Raw genomic sequence first — 27,175 nt, 5'->3', positions numbered from 1 at the left:
GCTTGGTCATGCTGTATTGTATAGACTATAGGATAAAGTTATTTTCATGTTATGTTGCTCAGAGAAAATTTAACCCAATACAAAATCTATACAAAATTAGAACGTGAATCTACTTTGTGTCTTCCATCTCTCTCCTCCCTTCAAGTACTCTGCCTTCAAGGGCCGATCTTCCTTTGCCTAGTCTCTTAATGTTGCTGCTTGGGCAGCCAGAGTCATTATCAAATACTCTTTCTCTATATACATAATTTGTGACTTAATCTGTCCCTTCTCTCAGTCCTTCAGGGACAGACTTTCTGTAATTTCAGATTGGTTATTGGCTAATCTTAAAAGTCATCTGTGCAGATGTGCTGATGGGGAGGTTGGGGGTAAGGAAAGAAGACCAGAGGAGTGACCATATATGTGTGTGTTCTAACAGTGACTGTCTAGCAACAATACCCCACCTCCCCACCACTTCCCACCTCTAACTTCTTCCCAAAGACAATAAGTGATTCATGGTGATAATTTCATAGCGTATAGTTTTAGAGGGTTGGTGTTTGATTTTACCTTGAGTCGGGAGAGGAGTGTTATATACCAGGATTTCTCCCTTGATTAAAGTTGTCAGGAGAAACCCAGTCCTCGTAAGTAAACCAATCTCATCACAGGCACTTCAGAACAAGGTTTCTATAAATAATCTGTCTTTCCCAGAACTTGTATAGTAAATTATTCTTTTCACAATATGAAAAATATCTGATTAATTTATGGGACTGACAAAGACCTTCTATAACTATCCTCATATCATTAGATTTAAATAAGCTAAAATAAGATATTACCAAGCCAGTAAATGCTCTTATGCAAATTGAAATAGCTTCTATTTTTACAATGTGGAATTTTTGTAATCTTATTTTTTCCTTGTAACCTACTTGTTAATTTTTAAAATACATATGCTTTTATGTATATAAGCAATATAATACAGAAGTATCATCATAGAAAAATAAGAATCAGGTTCTTTTCCATAAAGGTAATGATCTGAATAATTCATGTTATGGAGAGGGAAAACACATGTGGTATTTTTTAATGTGTTGTTATATGGTATTAGAAATAAAGATTTGATGCATTGATTGATACAAATCACAAGGTAGCAGTTCATTCAGTATAAGGAAAAGCTTTATAACAATTAGAACTACCATGTAAGGTACCGAGTTCCTTATGACTACAGGTATTGACACAGAGAGTTGTCAAGAGACTTGTCCGGGTTGCTTCAGAGGGAATTTCTTAGGTGAAAGCCAGAGATAGACAGTGAAAATAAATTCCATGACACTGTTTAATTCCTTGTAGGTATGACTCACTCAAATCTTAGATAATTTCATCTTTTCAAATAAAATGTCCTATTGAATCTATTATTAGCATTAAATATTATAACATTTTTCCTTTCCTCAAAAAGTTCTTGACTTTGGGACTTCAAAAGAAAATTTTATGTAACTACAATCAAATTTTACAAAAGATAAAAATATGACAATTCATACTCCTAAATTATTATAGTCATGCAAGTGGAGTTAATACCTGATAAAAGTAAATAAAATGTTGCTAAATAACTAAATGCTATTAAACTTATTTATTATTTTCCCCCTCCCTTTCCTGTAAAGTCTATCATTCTCAAACCTTCCCCCAAAATGCTGCTTTTCAAAAACTTAAGTGTAGAGCTCTCTGACTTAAAGAAACTCCTTTTTAACTTTTTTTCAGCTCAACAAGAAGATGATGAGTTTGTGTGTCAGATAATCTATGTCTTCTACCAGATGGTTTTCCACCAAGCTACTAGAGATGTCATCATCAAGGAAACACGTATCCTTTTCTTGTTTAAAATATTTTGAAAGCTTTCCACTTTTTCCTGATAAATATAGATGTGCATTTTCTTTTTACAAATATGCAACTACTAATGTAGAATTTAGATTCAGCAAACATTTATTAAGTAGCTACAATTTCAAAGCAGAGCTCTAGGAACTTGGGATAAAAACAAAAATGAAAAAGAGCCTCTGTTCTCAAGGAGCTTACGTTCTGTCATCAGCATTTGATTTAAAGTTAGAAGACATTTTTAATTCCATACTGAATACAATTATTATTACTCCTTTAGTAATAGAAAAGCATCAATAAAAAAGTAGGGCAAAGAGCAGAGAAACTTTCATAAATGTCATAGAATATGACCCCTTTCAACATGGGAGCCTTAGAATGCCATCTATTTCATCCATGTTGCCAAGATGCAAAGTGCCTTGGAAACTTTACTCTTGGAATTATCTCTGGAAGACTCTAGATCACACACCCTGGTGGATATTTGCAGTTATCTCCAAGTCTTCAGTCCTTGGTGGTGAGTTTGATTTTTAGAAATAGCCAAAAGTTATTCAGTCTAGTGATAGAAATAGTGATCAAACCAGTTAATAAATAATAAATTAATTTTCTTATAAGATAATTCTGAAGACATTTCCAAGAATATTATGAGCTTGTAAGCCAGTGTTCTTTTGAGTGGTGATAGAGTTGTATAATTTAGTAACTCAACAAAAAGATTCACAGAAATAAACTGATCGGGGTGGCCAGGTGGCTCATTGGGTAAGAGCGCCGGCTCCAGTGTTGGGATGACCTAGGGATCAAATCTGGGCTCAGATACTTAGCACCACACCCAGAAATAACTGGCCATGTAACCTTGAGCAAGTTACTTAACCCTGATTGCTTATAAAATATATATAAAAAGAAATAAACTGATCAAGGATGGAACACACTTATGCTGTGTTTATGTGTACAGCTGACTACCATTCTGACTGACTGACTGGCATGATTGATCAGAATGTTTGAAGTACTTGCATATGACACTATTACTCTAGTTTTGAAGAAATCATATTTGTAAATGCTCACATTAGTAAGTACTTGGGGCTTTCTTGTTTTTAAAAGTCCCTCCTCACATAAAAAGTTAATGTGGTATAGCAGAAAGAGAGCTGATTACAAAGTCAAGAAGATCTGCCTCTGATCCCTCTTCTGATATATACTGCCTGTTTGACCTAGGGCAGCTACAGAACCTCTCAATGCCCTAGGCAACTCTAAGACTATAAGCTAATCAACAGATATCAGTGCCATACAGTGTGCTAAACACTGTGGGATTTTTTTTTAAAGTGAAAACAGTGCTTGCCCTAAAGTATACATTCTAATAGAGGAGATAGTATGTGCAGGGGTGGGGTGGAAGTGGGAATCTATATATAAGCATATACATACATTGGCATATATAAGATACATGTAAAATAGATAAAAGATAACCTTAAAGAAGAAGGCATTCATATCTAGGAAGGGACCAAGAAAGACCTCCTATAGAAAGTGACATTTAGGTTGAATTTTGAAAGAATTTAGGAATTCTCAGAGCCAAAATGAAGGAGAGAGTATATTGCAGGCATTCTGTACAGCTAGTCCGGATGCACAGAGACAAGAGACGCACCATCATGTGTGAAGAATAGTAAGGAGACCAGTACAGCTGCACGTGGAGTAAGTAGAGGTAAGGACTGTGTAAGAAGCCTGGAAGCAGGAAAGGGACCAAGTTATGAAGAACTTTAAAATGCCAAGCAGAGGCATTCATATTGGCTCCCATATTTTAAGACCATCCTTTAGGAAGCCATATGAAGGATGGATTGGAGTAGGAAGAAATGAGTCAAGGAGACAGATTATAAGATTCTGGGTAATAGAAGGTGAAAGCCTGAACTAAGGTGGTATAGTATTTGAATAGAGAGGGGAAGATGTATGCAAAAGATGTTGTGCTTCATACATATTAAACTGAGCACAAATGCTTGCTGATTGATAATGAGGTAGCATGACATGGGAGATTGGGTGTGGGACTTGGAGTCAGAAGTCCTTACTCACCAGCTGTGTGACCCTGGGCAAGTTGCTTAATCTTTCTGGGCCTCGGTTTCATCTGTAAAATGAGGGTGTTGGACTCAGTGACTCAGAAGTTCCTCCCAGCTCCAAATCTGTGATGTTGTAATAGAAGCCAGAAGTTTAGTGACTGGCTGGAGATGTGGGGTGGGTAACACTGAGGGCTCAGAGATGGCAGCAGAGTTGTTTCTGGAAGGATGGTGGTGCTCTACACAGTTAGGGAGAAGTGGTTCTAAACTTCTTCTCATTAAGGTTTTTCAACCTTGGTGTCATCCTCAGTTCTTCAGCAGGAGCTTTCTTTACATTGATAAAATCCACTGAAAAGAAAAAGGCAACATAGCATAGCAGTCCAGTAAGATGATGTAGTGGATTGAGTGTCTGGCCTAGAGTTAGGAAGACTTGTCTTTCTGAGGTCAAATCTGACCTCAGACACTTCCTAGCTGTGTGATCCTGGGCAAGTCACTTAATCCTATTTGCCTCACTTTCCTCATCTGTAAAATGATTTGGAAAAGGAAATGGCAAACCACTCCAAGTCAGACATGACTGCAAAAAACAACAAAGAACAATAGAACATTGCTGTTCTTAACCATATTAAAAAAATGTAAACCTCCTACAGAGGTCAAGTTTGTCTTCTTGATCATGTTGAACAAAAACTAAAATCATCTTTAAAAAGCCCTTTAACATTCTATATAAAATATTCCTTCCAAATGTATACATAATTTGTTAATAAAGCATTCACAAATATAGATGAAAATATGCTCATATATATTATGAAACTGCTATGTGGTATTAGTATTGGCCCAGAAGCACAGCATAGTCAATATAGCATTGGAGATTTAGAGCCAGAGGACCCAGGTTCAGATTCTGGCTCCACTGCTTACTAGCTGTGTGAACTTGGGCAAAACTCTTCCCCTTTCAATTCTGTGTTTTTCTCATCTGTAAAATTAGGATGAGCCAGATTATTTTTAAGGACCCTTTTATCTCTAAATCTCATGATTTTATGTAGCAGAGAAGGAAAGGAAGGAGCATGATTGAACTGCCCCCATAAAAGGTGGAAGCAGATGACCTGGGGAGAAAGCAGCTTCCCATATTCAATATAATGTATGTATCTAGGATGTGTCCGAACCACTTCTGGATTCATAGAGAGGCAACTGGTAACACTAAAAGGAGTATAAAAATCATCTACAGGGATTAAAAAGCCTTGGGTTGGCTTTTTGTCACTCTTTTCAATGAGATGTGGTGAGATAATAGTTCATATTCAAGGGGGAAAAAATACCTGAGCACTGCAAGCTCAGTTCAGGCATTTATGAGGTGCCTGCTATGTGCTTAGGAGCTAGAGATACAAAAACAAGACTGTTCTTGCTCTCAGAGAGCTTACATTCTATTAGGGAAAAAGCATATGTGCACAGATACCGCAATGACCTCACTATGTTGGGGTCACAATGCAAAGTAAATCCCAGGGAGTGAGCATAGTAGTGGGGGGAGGGAACAGGAGGGCAGCAGGAATCAGGAGAGGCTTACAATAACAGGGGCCTCTTGAACTAGGTTTTAAAAGAGTAAGGGTTCTGAGAAGTAGAAATGAAAGATCATTCATTCCAGTCATAGGGACATCCTATGCAAATATAAGGTGAAGGGAGATAATATCTAGGACTTAGGAAGCAGCAGAGACCAGGTTAGTCTCAGTGTTGAATGCTGGGAAATAAGGCACGTGAGCCTACAAAATCAGGCTCCTCTTCCCTCTGGTTTTCAGCCTTGGCGTCATCCTCAGCTCCTCACCAAGAGTTCTCTGCATCGGTGAGTCGTCGGGCCACTAGAAAGACAGCTCACCGTAGCAGTCCAGCAGTGATATATTCCTATTCTAAGTTATACAAAGAAAAGTTAAGCCTCCTCTTTGACCATAGTTGTACAAAAATTAAAGCTCTCTTCAAATAAGTCCTTCTCTGATATGCTTCATACAAAATAAAGTTAGGTTGGAGCCGGGTTGTAAAGGACTTTAAAAGCCAAAGGGAGAAATTTCTATTTTATGCTGGAGACAACAGGAAAGCACTGAAGTTGGGTTTTAGAATGATCTCCTTAGGTTCCTCTCTTCCATCACTACGAAGCACTTCTCATTGTCATCATGCTGACGCCAATAATAAAAACAACAACATTTATAATAGAGCCTTAAGGTTTGCAAAACATTTTATAAATATTATCTCATTTGATACTGCAACCCTGGGAGGTAGGTGCTCTTATTAGCCCCATTTACAAATGAGGAAAGTGAGGTAGAAAAGAGGGTAAGTGGCTTGTTCAGTGTCTGAAACAGGATTTGAACAAAGGAATTCCTGACTCCAGGTCCCGCATTCTATCTGCCTTTCCAGATACAGATAGCTGCCTAAAATGCAGAAAGACACTCAGTGGAAATTAAGGGAATTTTGATATCCAAAGGCCTACCAAGAATACAAAGAAAATTTGAGGAGAGTCCTATGAGAAGAGGACCTAAAAAATTAATTGGTCAGTCAACGAGCATTTATTAAGTGCCTTGTCACTGTGCTGAGTACTGGGGAAATGAAGCAATCCTTATTCATAAGAAGCTTACATTCTAATGGAAGGAGACAAGTACATATAAAAATATGAGCAAGGAGAGAGTACTTTTGTAAAGATCTGGAAAGGCTTCACACAAAAGACATTGCATGACCAGCTTCTTAATGGAAAAGGAGGACTCTAAGAGGTATGGAGGTAAGGATGGGAGAGCATCCTAGCTATACAGCATGGACAGGGCAAGGGCACAGAAATGGAGAATGGGTGTTGTGTACAGGAAAGAGAGAAGGCCATTCTGACTGGATCAAAGAGTATGGATGGAAAGACAGGTTAGGGCAAGGTAATTTTTTAAAAGCCAAACAGGGAAATATATATTTTATCTCAAAAATGATGAAAGGTTCCTAGAGGTGATTGGATAAGTGATCGCCTAAGGAAAAATTATTTTGGCAGCAATGTGTAGGATCAGCTGGAGTGGTGAAAATCTCTAGTTGAGAGGTGATAAGGACCTGAACAAAGGTGGTATGAATAGAGAGAAGGAATGGGAAGCACAAGCTGTTAATAAAGATAGGAACAGCAAGATTTAGCAACTGTTTTAGATATGTGAGGTGAGAAAGAATGAGGAGTCCTGATAGTGCCAAGATTATGAGCCCTGGAAACTTGAAGGATCGTGGTGTCTTTGATAAAAATAGGGGAGTGTGAAAGGAGGGGAAGGGTTTAGGGGGGAAAGACAATGAGTTCAGTTTTGAAGATACTGAGTTTAAACTGTCTCTGGCAAAATTCAGTTTGAAATGTCTAGTAGGCAATGGTGATCTGGGACTGGAGAGTGGAGGTGAATACATAGATGTGGGAGTTATCTGCATGGGGATGGTAATTAAACCTGTGATAAAAACAAAAAGTATAAAGGGAGAAGAGGATCCAGGACAAAACCTTGGGGAATGACCACATTTAGGGGCATCATATGAATGAGAAGCCAGAAAAGAAGACTGAAGAGTGATCAGAGAAGTAGAAGACGAACCAGGGGAGAATCGTGTCACAAAAGTCTAGAGAGGAAAGTGTAGCCCGGAATAGAGTGGTCTGCGGTTTCAAGCTGATAGTTCAAGAAGGATTATAACTGAGGAAAAGGACATTAGAGTTGCTAATTAAGAGATTGGGTAACTTTGGAGAGAGCAGTTTTCAATTGAGTGACAAGGTCAAAAGCCAGATTCCACAGAGTAGAGTAGTGAGTAAGAGAAGTAGAAGAAGCAAATTTAGACTTTCCTTCCCTCCATTTCTCCCTTCCTTCCTTCTTTTCTTCCTTCCTTCCTTTGACCCAGACTGGAAATACAATAGCCACTTCCAGACATGAACCCACTACTGTTGGTACAGGCCTGACTACTCTCCAGGTAGCCTGAAAGTTCACAATGTTATTGCCAGACAGTGCAGACAGAAGATCAGTTTAGCCCACTGCAGCTCAAAACTCTTATGCTCAAGATCTCCTCCAGCCCCAGCTTCCCCAGAAGCATGGACCACCAGTACATACCATACCTGTTGGATTATAGGCAAGAATGGGCAATGATGTCAAAGGGTTTTGTATGAAGAAAATTAAAGAAGGAGCTAATACAGAATAGCCTTAATTTTTTCAGGAAAATAAGGATTAAAGTCTTCAGCTGAAAAAGGAGAAATAAAAGATGAAAGGCTGAAGGAGATAAGAAAAAGGTTTTTAATAATTTCTTTGGGGCATAAGATAGGGAATCAGGGAGGAACAAAAGGACTTGCTTTAGTGATAGCCCAGTTGCAGTGGCTATAACATGAATTTGCAACTCATCAGGATAATTACATTAATATCCTTGAACTTCATTCAATAGCTCATGAGTGGGGTCTGTGGAAATGGATGGTGTGAGTAATGCCTGGCTAAGAGAACAGCAATAGAACAGGACACCAATGGATTCAAGAGCAAAGGACAATATACAGTTAAGGTAATTAACTATATGGAGAGGAAAATAAAGTCAGAGGTGAGGTAATGGACTGAGAAAGTACCAAGGAGTGGAGGGCATGGAAGTTTCAGGGATGGGAAAGATTGAAAGGTAGGATGATACTTTATGGCAGAAAGTAGAATGTTGTGGGTAATGGCAAGATCAAGGGTGGCTAAGGTGAAATGAAGACTTAGGTTATGAGACTCAAGGAAGTGGAGGAAATGGGAGGTTATGGACTTTGAGGGAGCATCTAAATGGATATCAGAGTCCCCTAGTATAAGAGCAAGAGTTGGGGAGAAGAGGAAGATCATGAGCCTGGTGCTGAATTCCTTGAAAAAAAGGAGAATTGGGAGTTTAGTATGCTATAACCAACATAATTTTGATTGGGTAGAAAAAATTTAATTGAGTAGACTTCAAAAGAGAAAAAGTTACTGAATAAAGGAGGCAGAGGGAACACCTGGAAATAATGATGGAAAGCCTGGAGTAGTGTGACTCCCCCTGCATCACTAATGGGACAAGGATGTGAGTGCTTGAGGAGTTAAGTGGGGAGAAAGGGAAGACAATTTTATCTGGATGCCCAGAAAAAAATTGATCAACCAACTTAGACTTTTAAATTACATATATTGAAGATGGAAACAAGACTGGGTAACGGGATGATTATACAGACCAAGGCCCCACAAAAATGCATCAGGAGGTTTGAAGCTCAGAATGAGCTGAGGCTAGCATGGGAAGCTAAGGACAATAAAAGAAGGAATGGAACCTTTACTAGGGGCATATAGGAAAATGATAATTGTCAACAGAGAAAAGGGAGAGTTGCCCATCTATTTTTTCTGCCAAGGGAAAGAAATAATAAATATATATAATAGGCTAGATTGGACTAAAAATGATAGAATAGAAAAAGAATAGAATAACAAAGTTGATACCCCAAAAAAGGAAAAGAGTACCTAGTTGTTCTTAATAAATTCAAGTCACCTCGTCCAGATGAGCTGAAAGAACTTAGGTACTGAAAGAAAACTTAGGTACTGAAAGAACTGTCAGAGTAATGTTTGAAGGATGTTAGGTAAAGTAAGGAGAGGTAGCACAAGACTTGGAGAAGGGCAAATGTCCCAATTTTCATTAAAGGCAAAAGAAAAGAATCTGCAAACGATATTCCAGGATAGGTTTGGGAATAAATGTGTGTGTGTTTATCTGTATCTGTGTGTTCACACACATGCATACACACAGTATATAGCATGCACCTGAGAATATTTTAGCATTGGATCATTAAAGGAAATGAACTTTTAGAAAGAATGAGAATGACTTCGTCAAGAATAGGTCATGTTAGACTTATTTCCCTTTTTTTGACAGAATTACAGAAGTAGTAGATAAATAAAATGTGTTAGATAAATTTTATCTAGATTTTAATAAAACATTTCATAAAATACCTGATGCCATTCTCATAGAGAAGATGGAGGTGTGTAGACTTGACAGTATAGTTAGATGGATTCAGACTTATTTGAATAGCCAGACAGTAGTTGTTAGTGGTTCAGTCTCAGCATAGGAAGGAGTTTCTAATGGAGCATCCCAGGAATCTACACGGTTTAAAATTTTTATCAGTGAGTTGGATAAAGGCATAAGCAGAATGCTCATCAAATTTTCAGATGACAAAAAGCTAGGAGGGATAGCCAAAATTGGATGAAAGATCATTGAGCTAAATCCAATAAAATTAAATTCAATACAGGTAAATATAGTCTTACACTTGAATAAAAAGGAATCCAACGTCACAAGTATAAAATGGAGGAGGTATGATTAGACAACAAATCTGAAAAAGATCTGAGAGTTTTAGCTCAATACAAGCCAGCAATGTGGTATGGCAACCAAAATTGCAAATGCCATCTTGGACTGCATTAAGAGAGGCACACCTTCCCAGAATTGAGAGGTATATTTCTACTCTATTCAGCCCTCTTCACACCACATCTAGAGTGTACTGTCTCAGGTCTGAGTGCCAAAATTTAAGGAGGACATTGATAAAATGGAAAATTACCAGAAGGCAGCTAGGATCAGTTGAAGGAGTTGGGATTGTTTAGAGAAGATCTAAATCTTGGAGACTGTGATAACTGTTCAGTGTTTAACTGTTCAGATATTTGGAAGGTTGCCATGTAGAAGAGAAATTAGATTTGTTCTTTTTGGCCTCAAAGGGTCAAACCAGGAACGATAAACAGAAGTTGCAAAAAAGCCAGTTTAGGCTTGAGGTCAAGATAGACTTGCTTCAGAAGTGCCTCAGTGGAGGTCTTCGCAAAGCCACTGGTGTCCCACATTGACAACACTGTGATTCTTTGCATCTGAGACATAATAGAGAATCTCTCAAAGAGGATAATGGAAAACTACTAACCACTTCTGGTGATTCATATGGGTATAAATGGTATTGCTAGAAGGAATCTAGAAAGCACTGCCAAAGATTATCAAAGAAACTGAAGTCCTTTGGGCCATGTGTTATGTTTTCCTTAGTGTTACCTATGGAAAGACAAAATTTGATTTGGGAGGTGAATACTTGATCTAGAAACTAGTATCTGAGAATAGGATTTGAATTTCTACACCACAGCTTAAAATATTGAAACAGTAGACTCTTGGCCAGGGATGGTTATGTTTATAGCAAATGACTATAGATCAGATCATCACTTGTACCATTACAAATGCAGTCACAACATTTGTCATCTATGAGATGTATTGTAATGTTTAGTTGTTTTAAATGTGTGTGTGTGTATGGAAAAGCTCTATAACAAAACAATTCAGAAAATACAGTTCTGATTTGTATTATATATAATTATATGTAATATATATAATGTATATAATTTCCCATAATGTCATCTTTCATAAAAAGAAAGGATTCTTTTCATAAGTATATTTTTGTGTATATTGCCTTAATTTTCAGCACATGAAATGATAGACGATTCTATTTATTCTTTGTTATTTATTTTTTTTCCTTTTTTCGAGGGGGAAGGCAGGGCAATTGGGGTTAAGTGACTTGCCCAAGGTCACACAGCTAGTAAGAGTGACCAGGTGTCTGTAGCCGAATTTGAACTCAGGTCCTCCTGACTCCAGGGTGGGTGCTTTATTTACTGTGCCACCTAGCTGCCCCCATTCTTTATTTTTGTTGAATAGTTTTCAATTTACTCTCAATTGTGGTGTTTATTTTCAGATAAATGAAATTTTTTAAAATGTATCTGAACATTCTAAGTTAACTTTAAATGCACTTTATATCTTTAACCATTTTTTATCCAGAGGCTCCAGCTTATCTTATAGACCTAATGCATGACAAAAATAATGAGATCCGCAAAGTCTGTGATAATACATTAGATATCATAGCGGTAAGTACTATAATTACACCTTCCATTTAAAGAAGATACTCTTTTTGTGTCATTCTGAAATACAGTGAGATATACCCTTTTGTATTCTCTTTGTTTCTTTTTAAGTGTTACTTTTATGAAATGAAAATGTTTTACTTAAAGACTAAAGCCATTTTTAGCTCACTCAGTATGTTCAGAGCAAACATAAGTTTGTATTTTGTTAGGGTTCTGGAAATATTCTGTTTAAGTTCATGTTTTATAGACAAAGGACTTTATTCATCAAGTTTATAATCAAATAAATGTTTCTTTAATTGAAACTTTTATAAGCTTTAAGTATTTTAGGGTATACTTGCTGAATGTTTATTTGCTTTTTTCTGTATTATATGTATAATCAGTTACATAGTTCATATAATTTAATTACAAAGGATACTGAAAACCCTGGGTCAACCAATATTCGATTAAATCTTCAACCAATCTTCAATTGGGGGTGGGTTTGTATTTTTATTGGATGGGGATATGTTACATAGATTACAAATCAACTTTTTCTCAGGGAGAGCAACCTGTGTATTATTTGAAAAGTTGTTCTTATTTAGTATCAATTATTTCTTTTTTTTTTTTTAAAGCAATCGGGGTTAAGTAACTTGCTTAAGGTTACACGGCCAGTTATTTCTGGGTGTGGTGCTGAGTATCTGAGCCCGGATTTGATCCAGGTCATCCCGACACTGGAGCTGATGCTCTTACTCGCTGAGCCACCTGGCCGCCCCATCAATTATTTCTTTTAAAACTATTTATTGATATATATTGTTTAGAAGCTTTAATTATCTTTTCCTTTCATGGCCCCATGTGTAATTGAAAACAACAACAACAAAACAACCTGATAACAAATATGCATAGTCTAACAAAACAAATCCAGTGTTACATATGAACAAAAATTCCTATCTTTATTCTGGATTTTAAGTTTATCTCTTCACTCGCAAAAGTGACATCTTGTCTTCTGAACTTAAATAGTTAATCATTGCATTGATTAGAGTTCTAAAGTCTTTCAAAATTGTTTTTCTCTATAATGTTGCCATTGAATAAACTGTCCTCTTAGTTCTGTTCACTTTACTCTTCATCATTTCATAGAATTCTTCCATTTTCCCATGAAATTGTCCATTTCATCATTGTTTGTGGCACAAAAATATTTGATTATGTTCAGGTACCATAATTTATTCATTCCCTACAAAGTGGGTACCACTGCACCTTAGTTTTCAATTTTTGCCTACTACAAAAAGAGCTACTCTAAATATTTTTGTACTTATAGGTTCTTTTCCTCTTCCTCTGATCACTTCAGGATATAGGCCTAATAGTGATCTAGTTGGGTCAAGGGATATACATAATTTAATAACTTTTTTAGACTAATTCCAATGTGCTCTTCCTAATGTGCTTATTTTCCCAAAGCCCCTCCAGCACTTTTGAATTCTCACTTTTGTCATATTTGCCAGACTTATAGGTGTGAGGTAGAAACTCAGAATTACTTTAAGTTGCATTTCTCTAAAGATTTGATGCATTTTCATATGATTGTTGATAGCTTAGATTTCTTCCTTTAGTAGTAATAGCTGGTATTCATATAGCACTTTAAGATTTGCAAAGCGCTTTACAAATATTATTTTATCCTCATAACAACCCCGTGAGGGAGGTCCTGTTATCATCTCCATTTTACTACTGAAGTAGACAGAGGTTAAGTGACTTCCCCAAGGCCATTTATCTCCTGAGGATCTGAAGATAGGTTTGAACTCAAGTCTGCCTCACTCCAGGTTCCTCACTCTACCCACTACCCCACCTGGCTGCCTCTACTAGGCGGCACAATGAGTAGAGCATGGGGCCTAGAGTCAGGAAGACTTGAGTTCAAATTTGGCCTCAGAAACTTGCTCTCTGTGTGACCCTGGGCAAGTCACTTCACCCTGAAGGCAAATGCCTCAGTCTCCTCATCTTTAAAATGAGTTAGAGAAGGAAATAGCAAATGGCTTCAGTATCTGTGCCAAGAAAACCTCAAAAAGAGTCAAGAAGAATCAGGCAAGACTGAAAAAAACACTGAGCAACAAAAAATATTTATGGTGACAGCACTTTAAAGTTTGCGAAGAAGTTTACATATGTTATTTCATTTTATTCTCATGACAGCTCTGATAGGTAAGTGTTGTTATCATCTCCATTTAACAGAGGAAGAAAGTCAAATACCGTGGTCATGAGATTTTATCAGAGAAACTTACTACAAACATTTTTTCCCAGTTACATATTTCTCTTCTAATTTTAACTCCATTTGTCTTGTTTGTACAAACTCTTTTTAGTTTGATATGACCAAATTTATCTTTTTTATCTTCTGTGATTCTCTTTATTACTCGTTTGGTCATGGACTCTTCCTTTCTCCATTGATCTGAGAGGTACTTTCTTCCTTACTCCTTTAATTTGTTTATTAAGTCATCTTTTATGTCTAACTCATCTTTCTATTTGGAGTTAATATGACAGGTTTTTCTGCCAAACTGCTTTCCAGTGTTCTCAATAGTTTTTGTTCAGTAGTGACACCTTACCCTAGTAGCTAGGGTCATTGAGTTTATCCAGCATTAGTTATTGTTTTCTTTTGCTTCTCTGTGTTAGGTACCTCATCTGTTCCACCGGTAAACATTTATTAAGCACTTATTGTGTGCCTTGCAGTGTGCTAAGTACTGAGGATACAAAGAATGATAAAAGACAGTTCCTGCTCTCATGGAGCTCACATTTTAATGGAGGAGACCACATGCAAATGACCATGTGCAAATAAGCTATATACAGGAAACATTGGAAATAAACAACAGAAGGAGAATTAAGAGAGATCAAAGATTTTCCGTAGAAGGTAGTATTAACCTGAGACTTGAAGGAAGCTGTGGGAGCCAGGAAACAAGAGATGAGGAGAGAAGAGAGCATTCCATGCATTGAGGACAGTCAGGGAAAATGCCTGGAGTTGGGAGGTGGAGTGTCTTGTGCAAGGCAGGAGGGAGTGTCTTGTGCAAGGCAGGAGGCCAGTGTCACTGGATCAAAGAGTATAAGAAAATGGAGGTGGGGAGAGGAATAAGAATACTGGAAAGGAGGAAGGGCAAGAGTGAAGGGCTTGGAACGCCAACAGAGCATTTTTTATTTGATCCTAGAAGTGATAGGGAGCTCCTGGAGCTTGTTGAGTCAGGGGTAACTATTCAACCATAGGATACTCTTCCTCCTTCCTAAATAAGTTCACAGTCTCATAGTCTTTTTCTCCAACCCAACTCCTGTCTCATATACGTATTGATGACTTCAACGTATGAGTGTGTATATGTGTATGTGCCCTCTTGAACATCCTAACATCCTGGTACCTCAGTCAGCAGTTTCCATGATCTGCTTCTTCACCTCACCCCAGCCACAAGGAGGGATGGTGATACCCTTTATCTTCCATCTCTCCATTCCTGCTCCTAACCTATTCTACATTCTCTCTGTGGCCTCCACTCACTCCACTACTTGTATGTGATTGATTGATTGGTTGACTGTAACTATTCAGGCCAGTGGCTAAGTGGCTAGCAGAACAAGTAGACAGGCAGATTGATGAAAATTGTGAACAACTGTAAGTTATATATTTTGCTAATTTGTTGTGTATCTTATTATTTATGCACACATTTTCTCCTATGAGATAAATTGTGATTTTCTGAGAGCAAGAAGTGTATGACTTATTTTGTCCTTGTATCCCTGGTGCTACTGATAATGCCTTACATATAAGCCCCTAATAAGTATTTATCGAATTGAATATAGCATATTATCATTAGATTAGAGCCTATGGCATGCTTGCTCCGACAAGAGACACAGAAAAACTAGATTGAACTAAAGAAGAGAATACTGAAAACTCAGTTGACTACTAATTAACCAGAAATGGATAAAACACACCCTGGAAACCATGCATGGGAACTACTGACACAGCTCCTCATAGAAAACTTTGTGCAAGTATGGAAAACGTCCCGTGCATAGTGGGAGCCCTGGCTATGGGAAATAGCCTCTTCCCTTCCTGGGAACACTTGTTTTGCCTTCCTGTTGCTGCATTGCTATTTGAGCCACATCCAGAACCATCTCATCTAAGAGCAGCCCTGTTTTCCAAAGCAGATCTCCTTTCAGCCCAGCTGGACGGAAGGCTTGGACTTAGATCTTGATCCAGGTTTTATTCATGAAATAATGGGAAGGAGATAATTTGATGTTTTGAATGTAATAGCAGAAAACTATTGATGTTAGGTTCTGGGGACCAGACACGCCACATTTTATACACTGTATTTTGTGTTCAGTTCCATGTGAACACTTATTCAACACCAGCATTGTAGCACACTCTCCCCACCCCCCCGCAGATAATCCCAAATCCAGTAGCACTTGCATAATTATGAGCAAAATGCTCATGGCCATGTCAAACACAGCCCCCTGTCATGTAACTAGGGCCTGAGATGAACATAAACTTAGTACCATTAGCTAGATTTTCAGTGTAGTCTCTTCAGTGTTGCTTGCTTTTAAAATGCTTGTATTAACTAAATAGAAATTTAAGTTAACCTAGGGGTACTTGAGTTGTACAGTAGTATTTATTAAGCTCTAAGAGACTTGAATACCTGACACTCTTCTATAATTTCAGAGGAAAAAATTCAGAATATTTTCAAGTTAGTCATCTGCATTTTTACTATCATTTTAGTGGGTGATCTTGAAGAAATGAAAAGAAATGCAATTTCGGGCACAGCTGCACTTGGTTTGCCTTGGTGGTGGAAGCCCCTTCAGTCTTCACCTATTCAGCCATCCAACCCTCACACTGTCCTCAAGGTGAAAGTGGCTGAGGCTGAGGCTGCCGTACAACCCACCTGCCCTTCGGGTTTGTTGTTTGTCTGCCTCTGAAATTTCCACTGAAGTCCTACTTTCCTCATGCCTCTTCATCTCTTATCGTGGTGTCACTCCAAAACCCCAAAGATTTGCCATGAGGATTTTGGTACCAGCACTTGAATTATATTTCAGAAATAATTTAAAAAAACAGTTGAAGACCAGAGTTTTCAGTCCCGTGGAAGTCTCTTTGAGCACTGGTTTTCACTTACTTATTTTGGAGAATGAGCCGATATTGCTGCTGAGGAATTACTGATGTTGAGAGCTGAATCCCCTACAGGCTTGCTGTGGCTCTTGGCCTTCTATTATAACCCACACGGTCAAAATCAAGAGAGGACTCAGACAGTGGTAGATGCAAGAGAAGCCCATGGGTGCATCATGAAACTTTTCAGGAAAACTCCCCTCTCAGATCTGTAGGCTGTGGCTGATGAGAACAGTGAGGCAGATACAAGACGCCCTTATATTCAACGATTAATCAGACACCTCCTTCTAAATTTCCTGCTGTTGTCTCCTGAAGGAATAAGATTGCCCAAGAATTTATTACAACTCAAACTGATGAATTGGCTGACAAGTTTTTGAATCTCATTGCCCGTACTACATACAGATGGAATCGTCTTGGTATTGAAACCCTCAGGCCAGGAAGATTGGCAAGAGACCTCCTTCAGGAACTACAGAGCAGAAAGTGCCTCATTGTAACATTCTTATCACTATTGCTGTCATTCTTTGTATGGCAGTGTTTCCTACACGTTTATAACACTAGTAAAGGGAATTTAAAAAAAATAAAAGAAATGCAATTTCTAGATTTATGTTGGAAGAGAAAGAAGAAAGAAAGGAAAGGATAAAAGAAAAGGAAAGAAGGAAGAGGAGAGGAAAGGAAGGGAAGTCAAGAAGCTTTTATTTAGCACCTACAATGTGCCAAGCCTTGTGCTAAATGCTGGGAGTACAAAGACAGGCAAAAACCCTTGAGGAGTTCATATTGCAGTTGAGGGAGATGATGTGTATATAAGACAGTGTAGATATAGGGAATAACATATGTAAAGACCCAGGGGTTCCCTAGGGTTCACAGGCAGGTCAGATAACAGTGCCTACAGTGGTGAATAAGATGGTAAGACACCGAGGACTTTACCATTCAGTGGCAGTGAAGCTGGCCAGGCTTGGAGATCTTACATCTCACCAAAAGGATTGCAGTTGGTCACTTCACTGTCATACAAAGGTGTCAGCAGCCATATATGCTGCAGGGAGCTTGGAAGGGCCTTTCCCCGCACCTTTGAGAAAGAGAGAATTAGCCTAAATGTGAAACAAGGTATACTAACCTCCTTTTCAAAGGAACGGGGATGAGACAGTCATCGTCAGCTAGTATTTGTTAAGAATCTACTATGTGCCAGGCTGGGTGTCTAGGTTCTGGGGATAGACACAAAGAAAGGCGCCAAACAGTTCTTCCTCTCGAGGAGCTCATGTGTAATGAAGGAGAGAGCATGCAGATAACTGTGTGCAAACAAGGAATTGAAGCGAACCTCTGGGAGAAGGCACTGAGATTAAAGATGACTGGGAAAGGGTTATTGTAGGACATAGGGCTTTAGCTGAGACCTGAAGGAAGCCAGGAGGGAGAGAGTTCCAGGCATGATGAACAGCCAGTGAAAAGACCGAGCGTCCAGAGGGGGAATGTCTTGTTCAGGGAACAGGAAGGAGGGCGATATCATGGGATCACAGACTATGTGCAATGGGGGAAGTAAAGTATAAGAAGACTAGAAAGTTAGGAAGGGGACAGGTAATGAGGGGTTTTGAAAACCAAAAGAGGATTTTCTATCTTAAAATAGAGGTAATAGGGAGGCACCGAAGTTTACTCACTAGGGGGAGGGCAGGGTGATAAGTTAAAGCCTGCATTTTAGAATGATTCCTTTGGGGGCAGCTAGGTGGCACAGTGAATAGAGCACTGCCCCTGGAGTCAGGAGGACCTGAGTTCAAATGTGACCTCAGACACTTAACATTTACTAGCTGTGTGACCTTGGGCAAGTAACTTAACCCCAATTGCCCTGCCTTCCCCCCTCCAAAAAAAAAAAAAGAAAAGAAAGAGCTCTGACAGCTGAGTGGAAGATGGACTGGAGTGGGGAGAGACTCAAGGCAAGACGATTCAGTATTTCAGGCACAAGGTAATGAGGGCCTTAACCAGAGTGGTGGCAATGTCCAAGCAGAAAAGGGAATGGATTTGAGAGATGTTACAAAGGTAGAGACAGCAGGGTGATATGGGAGGTAGAAGAGGGAGTGAGGATGACATCTAGTTTGCAGACCTGAGGACAGGAAGGATGGTGGTGGTCTTAACACTAATAGGGAAGGTCTGGGGAGAAAGATGAGTTCAGCTTTGAATGTGTTGAGTTTAAGATATCTACGGAACATCCAATTCAAGTTGTCAGAAAGGCAGTTGCAGGTGCAAGACTAAATCTCATATCTGAAAAGATCTGGGGAAAAAAGATTAGGGTTGAATAAGGAAATCTGAACGCTATCTACAAAGAGATAATCACTGAATCCAGAAGAGCTGATGATATGCAATTGAAATATTATAGAGGAGAAGAGAAAAACGTCCAGGAAAGCCCTATGGGACACCTACAACTAGTGAGTGAGACCTGCATGAAGATCCAGCAAATGAAACAGGTAGAAGGAAAATCAGGAGAGAGCGGTGGTCACAGAAACTTAGGAAGAAGAGAGTATCAAGGAGAAGAAGATGATTGACATTGACAAAGGCTGCTGAGAAATCAGGAAGATATGGATTGAGAAAAAGCCACTAAATTCGACAATTAAGAGATCTTTAGTAACACTGAAGAGAGCAACTTGGATTGAAGGACGAGATTGAAAGCCAAACTGCAAAGAGTTAAGAAGAAAGTGAGAGGAGAGAAAATGTAGGTATCTATTTTAGACAGCCTTCGAAAATTAATTTAGCCACAAAAGGATGGAGAGATAGAGATGGAAAGTTAGCCGTGATGGATGGATCCAGGCTGAGGAAGATGTGGACATCTTTGTAGGTAGTAAGGCAGAAACCAGCAGACAAGGAATATTTGAAGATAAAATGGGAGCAATCTGCTAGAGAAGATAGGACAGAACAGGATCACACTGTAAACGTGGAGGGGTTTGCTTTGGCCAGGAGAACTGCCACCACCTCATGTGAAATGGGGGTGGCAGGAAGAGGGGTGCTGAGGAAATGAGAATTAATAGTAAGTTTATACACAGTTAGTAAGTGTGACAGAGACTCTGCTAAGCCCTTCACCAATATAATCTTATTAGAACCTCATGACAGTGGTAAGTGCTATTATTACCATCACTTTACAGATGGGGAAACTGAGGCAAACAGCAGTTAAGTGACTTGCCTAAGGTACTCAGCTAGTAAATGCCTGAGGCCGGGTTTCACCTCGAGTTTTCCTGATTCCAGACCCAACACTCTTATCTACTGCACCACCTAGTTAGTTGTCTCTTGAGGTAAGATGAGGAATAGGAGAGCAGGCCTCAATTTTTTCACTTAAACATTAGCCTAGATTCTTAGCTGAGAATGTGGATAAAATGGAGCTATGGGAGGTTTGAGAAGGGACACAAAGGTTTGGAAAAGCCCTGTAGTGAGTAGGATAGTGAGTTAATTTTATTGTTGATCAGTCATTTTCAGTCATGTCTGACTCTTCGTGACCCCATTTGGGGTTTTCTTGGCAAAGATACTAGAGGGGTTTGCCAGTTCCTTCTCCAGCTCATTTTACAGATAAGGAAAGCTGACTTATGTGACTTGCTTAGGATCACACTTAGTAAGTATCTGAAACCTACCCCAGTGAATCAGTTAGGGAGATATAAAAGGGTTGCTTTGCCACAATGAGATCCCAGTTGAAATTGTGGAAAATAACTTTATACTAGAACTGGTCAGCGAGGTTTTGTTGTCCAGTCAGGAGAGAAGGGAAAGAAAACGTTGGCAGAAAGATTAGAGAAGAGTGTCTTGTAGCATTTGGAATGCCAAACTTTTTAGCACCTGGATGGATTCAGAATTGTAGAAGGAAGAACTTGGGATGAAAAACCCCTCTCCCAGGGAGTTCTTAATGGTTTTGTTCAGAAGGAAGAGGAGGAGGAAAGGGTCCTTTTTATAGGTCTCTTTCTTCCAGAGGGAGAGAATATATGTCTTAGAAGGGGAATAATTGTTTTCTTTCCAACTTTAGCCAAATTACTAGTATATAGTAAATATTGAAGACTGCCATTTTTTGCAAGGAGATAATCAAATGAAAAAACTCTGGAAACCAACAGTAAGGAAGCTGCCTGCCTATGCTATTGTGCAAGGGTACCTGTATTACAATGATCATCTTCTGAATCTGGCTTGATAAGGCATTCAGATTTGAATCTAACCCCTGACCTAACCTTGGACCAAAGTTGCCCTCTAGCTTATGTTAAACACAGGAGGAACAAACAAAACATGTGGGGCAGTAATTCCCCCAACATTTATCTGATTTTTTAACCCATTTTTAAATTAGATGTTTATTCATGAAGCACCTTTATGGAGAGTCACCAACAAGAAGGCAGAGCCACAGCCACACCTCAGCTCTGTTTGGGGCTTAGAGATGATTCTTGTTTCAGGGTTGGTCCTGGAACTTAAAGCATGGGACCAGGTGCTGATGAGCCCGCTTTGCTACATATTCATACACAAAAGATGCTAGCTAAAACAGCTCTTGAAATATAATTAACCATAGCAAGTCCTAGAACAGATAAGATTGAGGTAACAGTCTCTAAGTCTGAATTAAGGTAAGATATTATAAATAGTCATAGTGTTTGAATGATTTAGATATAGTTTTGCCTAGAATCAGAGCATTAAATGAAATTATCCCTTGAGGACCTTCCATATTTAAAGACAGTGGTCCTGGAACACCCACAATCTGATCATAAAAAGGGCTTTACTACAAGGTGTTAATATAACTATAAAAACTGGGACCAGGCCAAAAGATCCCTTTACGTGATACAAATTAATTATTTGAATAAATCAAAAAAGAAGCATCATGACAGAGCGAAAATGAGGCCATGCTTCAGAGTGACCTTAAAAACCAGTTCAATGGGTCCAGGAAAACGACTTGAAGAGGAACCCTGCTCCCAGCTTCAAGTACGACATGCGGGGAAGTGAAGAAGGGGGATCTGTCAGGGGCTGTGGGGAGTGAGAGGTGGGGCACAGGCAGAGGCACCCAGACCCCAGAGTTAATCAGGAAGCACTTATTAAGTACCTACTGTGCCAGGAATTATGCTAATAGATGGAGATAAATATAGAAAGGCAAAAAGTTCAGTCTAACAGAGGAGACAACATGCCAACAACTATATACAGACAGGATATATACAGGATAAATTGGAGATGATCCATAAATGCAAACTTTAAAATGCAGACTATTTCTATTTCTCTCCTCCAACCTTAATTTAAATTAGAATGAGTATTGGTTTGAGGGCCAGGACCTGGGAGTAAGGCTGCTTGAGATAATCGGACGTAAGGAGAGTGTCAGGACAAATGCAGTGTTGGTAAAATTTCCCGACTACAGTGTTATGTCTCCATATCCCCTTTCATGAAAGCCTGAAATATTTCCTTCTGATCACCAGGAAAATCTGACAGATATTTTAGATACTTATTTTATCTTTATAAATGGCATTAATTACAGCAATAACCTTTACTAGGTATGGGTATAATTGGGAGGAAGCAATTGAGGTACATCCCAGAAGACAGAGATAGAGGTAACTCTGGGGTGTTTTTGCCAGAACATTATCTTTGTCTGGGGACTCAGAACCAGCAAAAATGATAAAGAGAACTACAGACCCTTTTATACTACTTACCAGAATGGAGAAGGGATGTTTATGCTGATTATATCAGGAAACCAACTGGGGAATGAGTTGGGGGTGGGGGAGAGGGCAGGGAGACAGATGTAGGGGAAGGGCAAATAGGAGCAGTTGTACAACCCTGATGACTCCCTCACCCTACATGTATCTAAGAATCTTTTATTTCCTAAATTGTGGTATATGTGGTATATTGTACCATAAGAAATGATGAAAGGTTTCAGAAGAAACTGGGAAAACCTCTGTGAACTGATGTTGCAGAGTGAAGGAAGCAAAAGTTGAACAATTTACATACATCAACATTAGAAAGAAAAACAATTTTGAAAGACTTTAGAACTCTGATTTATGTGATTATCATAAACCACAAGTGCCCAGGACTAAAGATGAATCATGCCACCTACCCCTGACAGAGAGAAATCCAGAATGAGATATGCATTTTTGGTCATGACCAGTGTGAAAATTTGTTTTGCTGGGTTCCACATTTGTTGAGAAGTATTTCTTTTTAAATTGATCACTTTGGGGAATAGTGGGAAGAAGAGATAACAAATGTCCATAAAAGTAAGTATTTTTTTAAAACTGATTCTGTTTTCTACTTTTTCACCATAACTAGTTTTTGTGAATTCAAAAGTCTAAAACTGTATATTTAGAGAGAGGGTTTTGGGACTTTATTTTGAAAGAGATAAACTCCATTTTTACTCAACAGAATATGATTGTAATAATATTGAGAAGAATTAGATGCTTTGCAAGCCTTCTGTAGCAATTGTCACAGAAATTATGGAAATGTTACACTAGTGATGATTTGTTTAATATAGTTTGGCTCAAGTCTGCAATTGATGAGTTGAAACAGATGTGTTTAGTACAGTATGTACCATGGTAGATTACACGATTTGCTGATACAGTCTCTGTAGCCTTGTCACCAAGTTGTCACCTAACTGTCTGAGACTCCCTAGAAACCAAAACAAACCCAGTCAATTAGTTTCCCATGGAAATAGCTGGTCAATTGGACACCACCACCTTCCTTCCAAGCCCCCTTCAGAACCATGGAGAAATGGGGGTGAGGAGGGACATCATCTAACCTAACCATTTGTTGAAATTTGAGACTAATGTCCCTCATAGTCCTGCCCTTCCCTCCACACCCACCTTCACTCATAGGAATTCACCAGGAGACGCCAAGTGACTCCATTCTAGTTTGATTATGGATTTGAGATTCCTTTAAATTCTCTAACTTGCCAGATGATTCCCCATTCTTACATAACTAGGAAGGCCTTAAGAGCCTTGAATTTCAGAGATGTATTCTGGGCTTCCTGAAATAGGACTGCTGAGGACCCACTAATAACTAGATGTCCAAGAGTGCTTTAGGAAGAAAGGCCATGACCAAGATCTTAGCTCAACATGATGCCAGATATAAAAGTTAACAAACTTCTGCCCAACTAAGGGTCCAGTTGTATAAGTGATTATTTGGTAATGAGACCACAAGTTCTTTGTAACTCAGAAAAATAAAGTATTCTTTTCCCAAGGGATATACATGGTGATCGATGAGTGGGGCTAATAATTATAATAAGCTGAAGAAAACTTTGTTTCTTCACAGCATCTTGCATGCATTCTTCCTTGGGTAGTGATAAACAGATAGTATCCTTTTCACCTATGAAAAAGCTTTTAGAGGGCTGTCCACTCTTGCTCTAATATTCTGAAATTAATGCCATGATCCTGTATTATTTGAAAACACATTGTCTGCCTTCATTCCAAAACAGACTAACCACATACAAAATATATTTCACATATGTCAATAAAAAATCAATTTAATACACAGCACCTGGCTGTCTGTAGTATAAATCAGTTTGGGCTCAATTTATTAAAATGAGACAAGTTCATGTCACTTATATATAGCCTCTGGACTTATCAGTTCTCTTTGAACAAATAGTAAAGCTTTCCAAGACAAGTTAGAATATTTCTGTTCACACATTGCATGAACCCCTTGTTAGAATTCATTCACATATGAACCTATTAGGCAGAACTTTAAAGTCTTTTTCTAAGTATAATATAGATTTTTCTATGTACATATACTTATTAGCTTGTTATACCCAAATATATACACACACATGTATACATATGTGTATTATATGTGTGTGTATATATATGTGAACGTATATATGTACACATCACTAGATTTTAAAGATTGCTTAGTAATTATATATTTCATCCACTCTTTGAAGTTCCATATCTGTTTCCACACCCAAGGAACAAGAGATATAAATAACTTTCTTCCCTGCCCTCCCCCCAAATGCACACATAGATGGATCTAGAGTCCTTCTCTATTCTCTTTCATTGATTCATTGTTTCATTACCTTTCATTGTTTAATTATTTTATTATTTTAATGATTGCTGCTTTCCAAAGAGCAACATTTTAAAATGGATTTTAAAAGAACCAAAGATTATGAGGCAGCTAGGTGGCACAGTGAGTAAAGTGCTGGCCCCAGAGTCAGAAAGACCCGAGTTTAGTTCTGGTCTCAGACACTTAACACCCACACAAAAAAACTAGCCATGTAACCTTGGGCAGGTTACTTAGCCCCAATTGCCCTCCAAAAGGCCAAAAAAAAAAAAGAACCAAAGATTATAATTAAGGGAAGAAATAATCATTTTTTGCTTAAACATATGTAATTGTTATCTTTTGCTTAGTAGTCTAAGTTGATATGATGTTGTGTTGACACTGAACAAGGTGACCCTACTGAGTGCATATTCTAGGAGATAAAAATCACATTTGTGACTGTTCATGTGAGAAAGAAGCAAAGCATGTATTAAATTTCATAATTCTATTGTATAGAAAGTGTTCCTTTACAAAATTGGCAGCAGTATATAATTTTGCTCCTGCTAATAACTTAACCTTAAATGAGCAACTAGGTTATTCTAGACTTCTTTAATTCAGTATGAAAAATCGCATTAAATAAGCCATATTACAAGACCCAATTAGAGAGCAGCTGCATTAAAGAAGAAAGGAAAATCTGTTTTACATCAGTAGCATTAGAACACAAAGCAGATCTGTGTAGCTCTATGTTATCCTATAGTGTGTTAATCAGATACAAGGTGTGACGGAAGCCAGTGACAAAGGGTATTCCTGATAGGGAACAGGCTCTGATAATAGGCTGTTTAACGCTTCATAATGTTTCAGTGGTTCAATAGTAAACAAAACTAGAAGTAGAACTTCAAAAAAGATGGCACATTCCATACCAAATCAAACCATAAGTCTTCCATGACACTTTAGGATTTATGGAAACTGTGTGCTTAAGATCATGATGTGAAGGGACTCAGACAAGAAGAAAATCAAAAACAAAGCACTCCAGTCTTTAGATGAAGGGTAAGCTCTTGCCTAAAAATGAGACTACTGGGGCATACAGCTCTTAAATTGGACATTTTTTAAATCAAGGAAACCTAACGTTGTTCCCACAGTGGTCCAACTTACTGATAAGTTTTAGTGTCATGCTTTGGCTTCTGATTGAGCTATGATTAACTTCATATACTTGTTTTTCTGTAAAAAGTGCGTGCCTTTATTTAAACATGTTTTTAAGATACCATTTTTAGCCAATATATGCTAAGATCATTTGTTGAAATCATGAATTTACATAGTTTTTATTTGCCATTAAATATTTTGCCAGTTTTTATATTTTTTACTAGTTATTTCCTTTAACTTTGCAAAGGTAGTATTAATCATAGAATTTCAGTCAAATCCTATTTCAGCCAAAAGGGATCTTTGCAATCTCCTAGTCCAGTAGTCTCAATTTACTGAGAAAGAAACTTGAATCTTAAAGAGGTAACTTGCCCAAAGTCTTATAGCTACAACCTCCTTGTCCCAACTTCTTCACAATTTGTATTACATTACATATATTTATTACTGGCTTACAGATAGAAGAAGTGAGGTACAGGGAGGTTGTGACTTGTACTTTTTACCCTAAATCTAGTCTGTACAGAATTAGAATGTTTTTTATAACCATCCTTCAAATAACAGATACATCTTACCTGTAACTTCTCAAGATAAGAAGCAAATATAAAATGTACAACTTTGGGCACCTCATAATTGGCCCCCATTCACCTCTACTCTCTGTCATCCTAATATTAGACTAGGAATTTGCCAATGGAAGCTGGTCATTACCAGCACCACAACTGCAAATCTCTAGTGGCATCTAGGGCACTTTCTGGACCACTTATACAGGACTTTGTCTCCCTCCTCAGCTGTCAAACCATTCAACTTTCAAATACAGATAACATACATATATACATAAATACACATATATAGTGGTTTACATATTTATTTTTCAGTGTAAAAATGATTTTTTCCTTTCAGGGAGATCTGATTTTAAGAATGCAGTCTATTCAGATCAATGTGATATTAATAGAATAAGAAGAGACTAGTCCTGAGCTTTAACCTTCTTTTTCCAGCATCCCTAAATAGCATTTCATAGCACATAGCTAAAAAAACTTTTCCCATAAAAATCTGGTTGAATTTGGCATTTTCAAGGGCTTAATTGAATAGTATTTAAAGAAAATAGTCAGCTGGTATGTAGCATAACTTTGCTTATTACATGAGAGGAACAGTCTTACTTTTACTCTGCACTTACCACATTGTAATTTAAATCGTGTATTTGTATATATGGTGTCTCCCTTGTGGGATATTAAGATTCTTTAAAACAAGGACTCTGGGGGCGGCCAGGTAGCACAGCGAGTAAGAGCACTGGCCCCAGTGTCAGGATGACCTGGGGATCGAATCTGGGCTCAGATACTTAGCACCTACCC

General features: G+C 38.3%; 1 protein-coding gene across 3 annotated transcripts in view; it reads left to right on the top strand.

Annotated features, from left to right (window-relative positions):
- KIFAP3 (kinesin associated protein 3) overlaps positions 1 to 27,175 on the top strand; it is a 204,541-nt gene that overhangs the window by 131,729 nt on the left and 45,637 nt on the right. For all 3 annotated transcript variants that reach the window (XM_069094754.1, XM_069094755.1, XM_069094756.1), the window contains exons 16-17: positions 1,720 to 1,818; positions 11,616 to 11,701. In XM_069094754.1, coding sequence (XP_068950855.1) covers positions 1,720 to 1,818; positions 11,616 to 11,701 — 185 coding nt within the window. The remainder of the gene's footprint in view (positions 1 to 1,719; positions 1,819 to 11,615; positions 11,702 to 27,175) is intronic.

Source organism: Petaurus breviceps, unplaced genomic scaffold (assembly GCF_028583685.1).
Source record: "Petaurus breviceps papuanus isolate PSGF00001 unplaced genomic scaffold, PetGlider_PUasm1.0 220, whole genome shotgun sequence".
NCBI lineage: Eukaryota > Metazoa > Chordata > Mammalia > Diprotodontia > Petauridae > Petaurus > Petaurus breviceps.
Note: the sequence above shows the minus strand (reverse complement) of the source record. Positions and strands in the feature narration are given on the sequence as shown.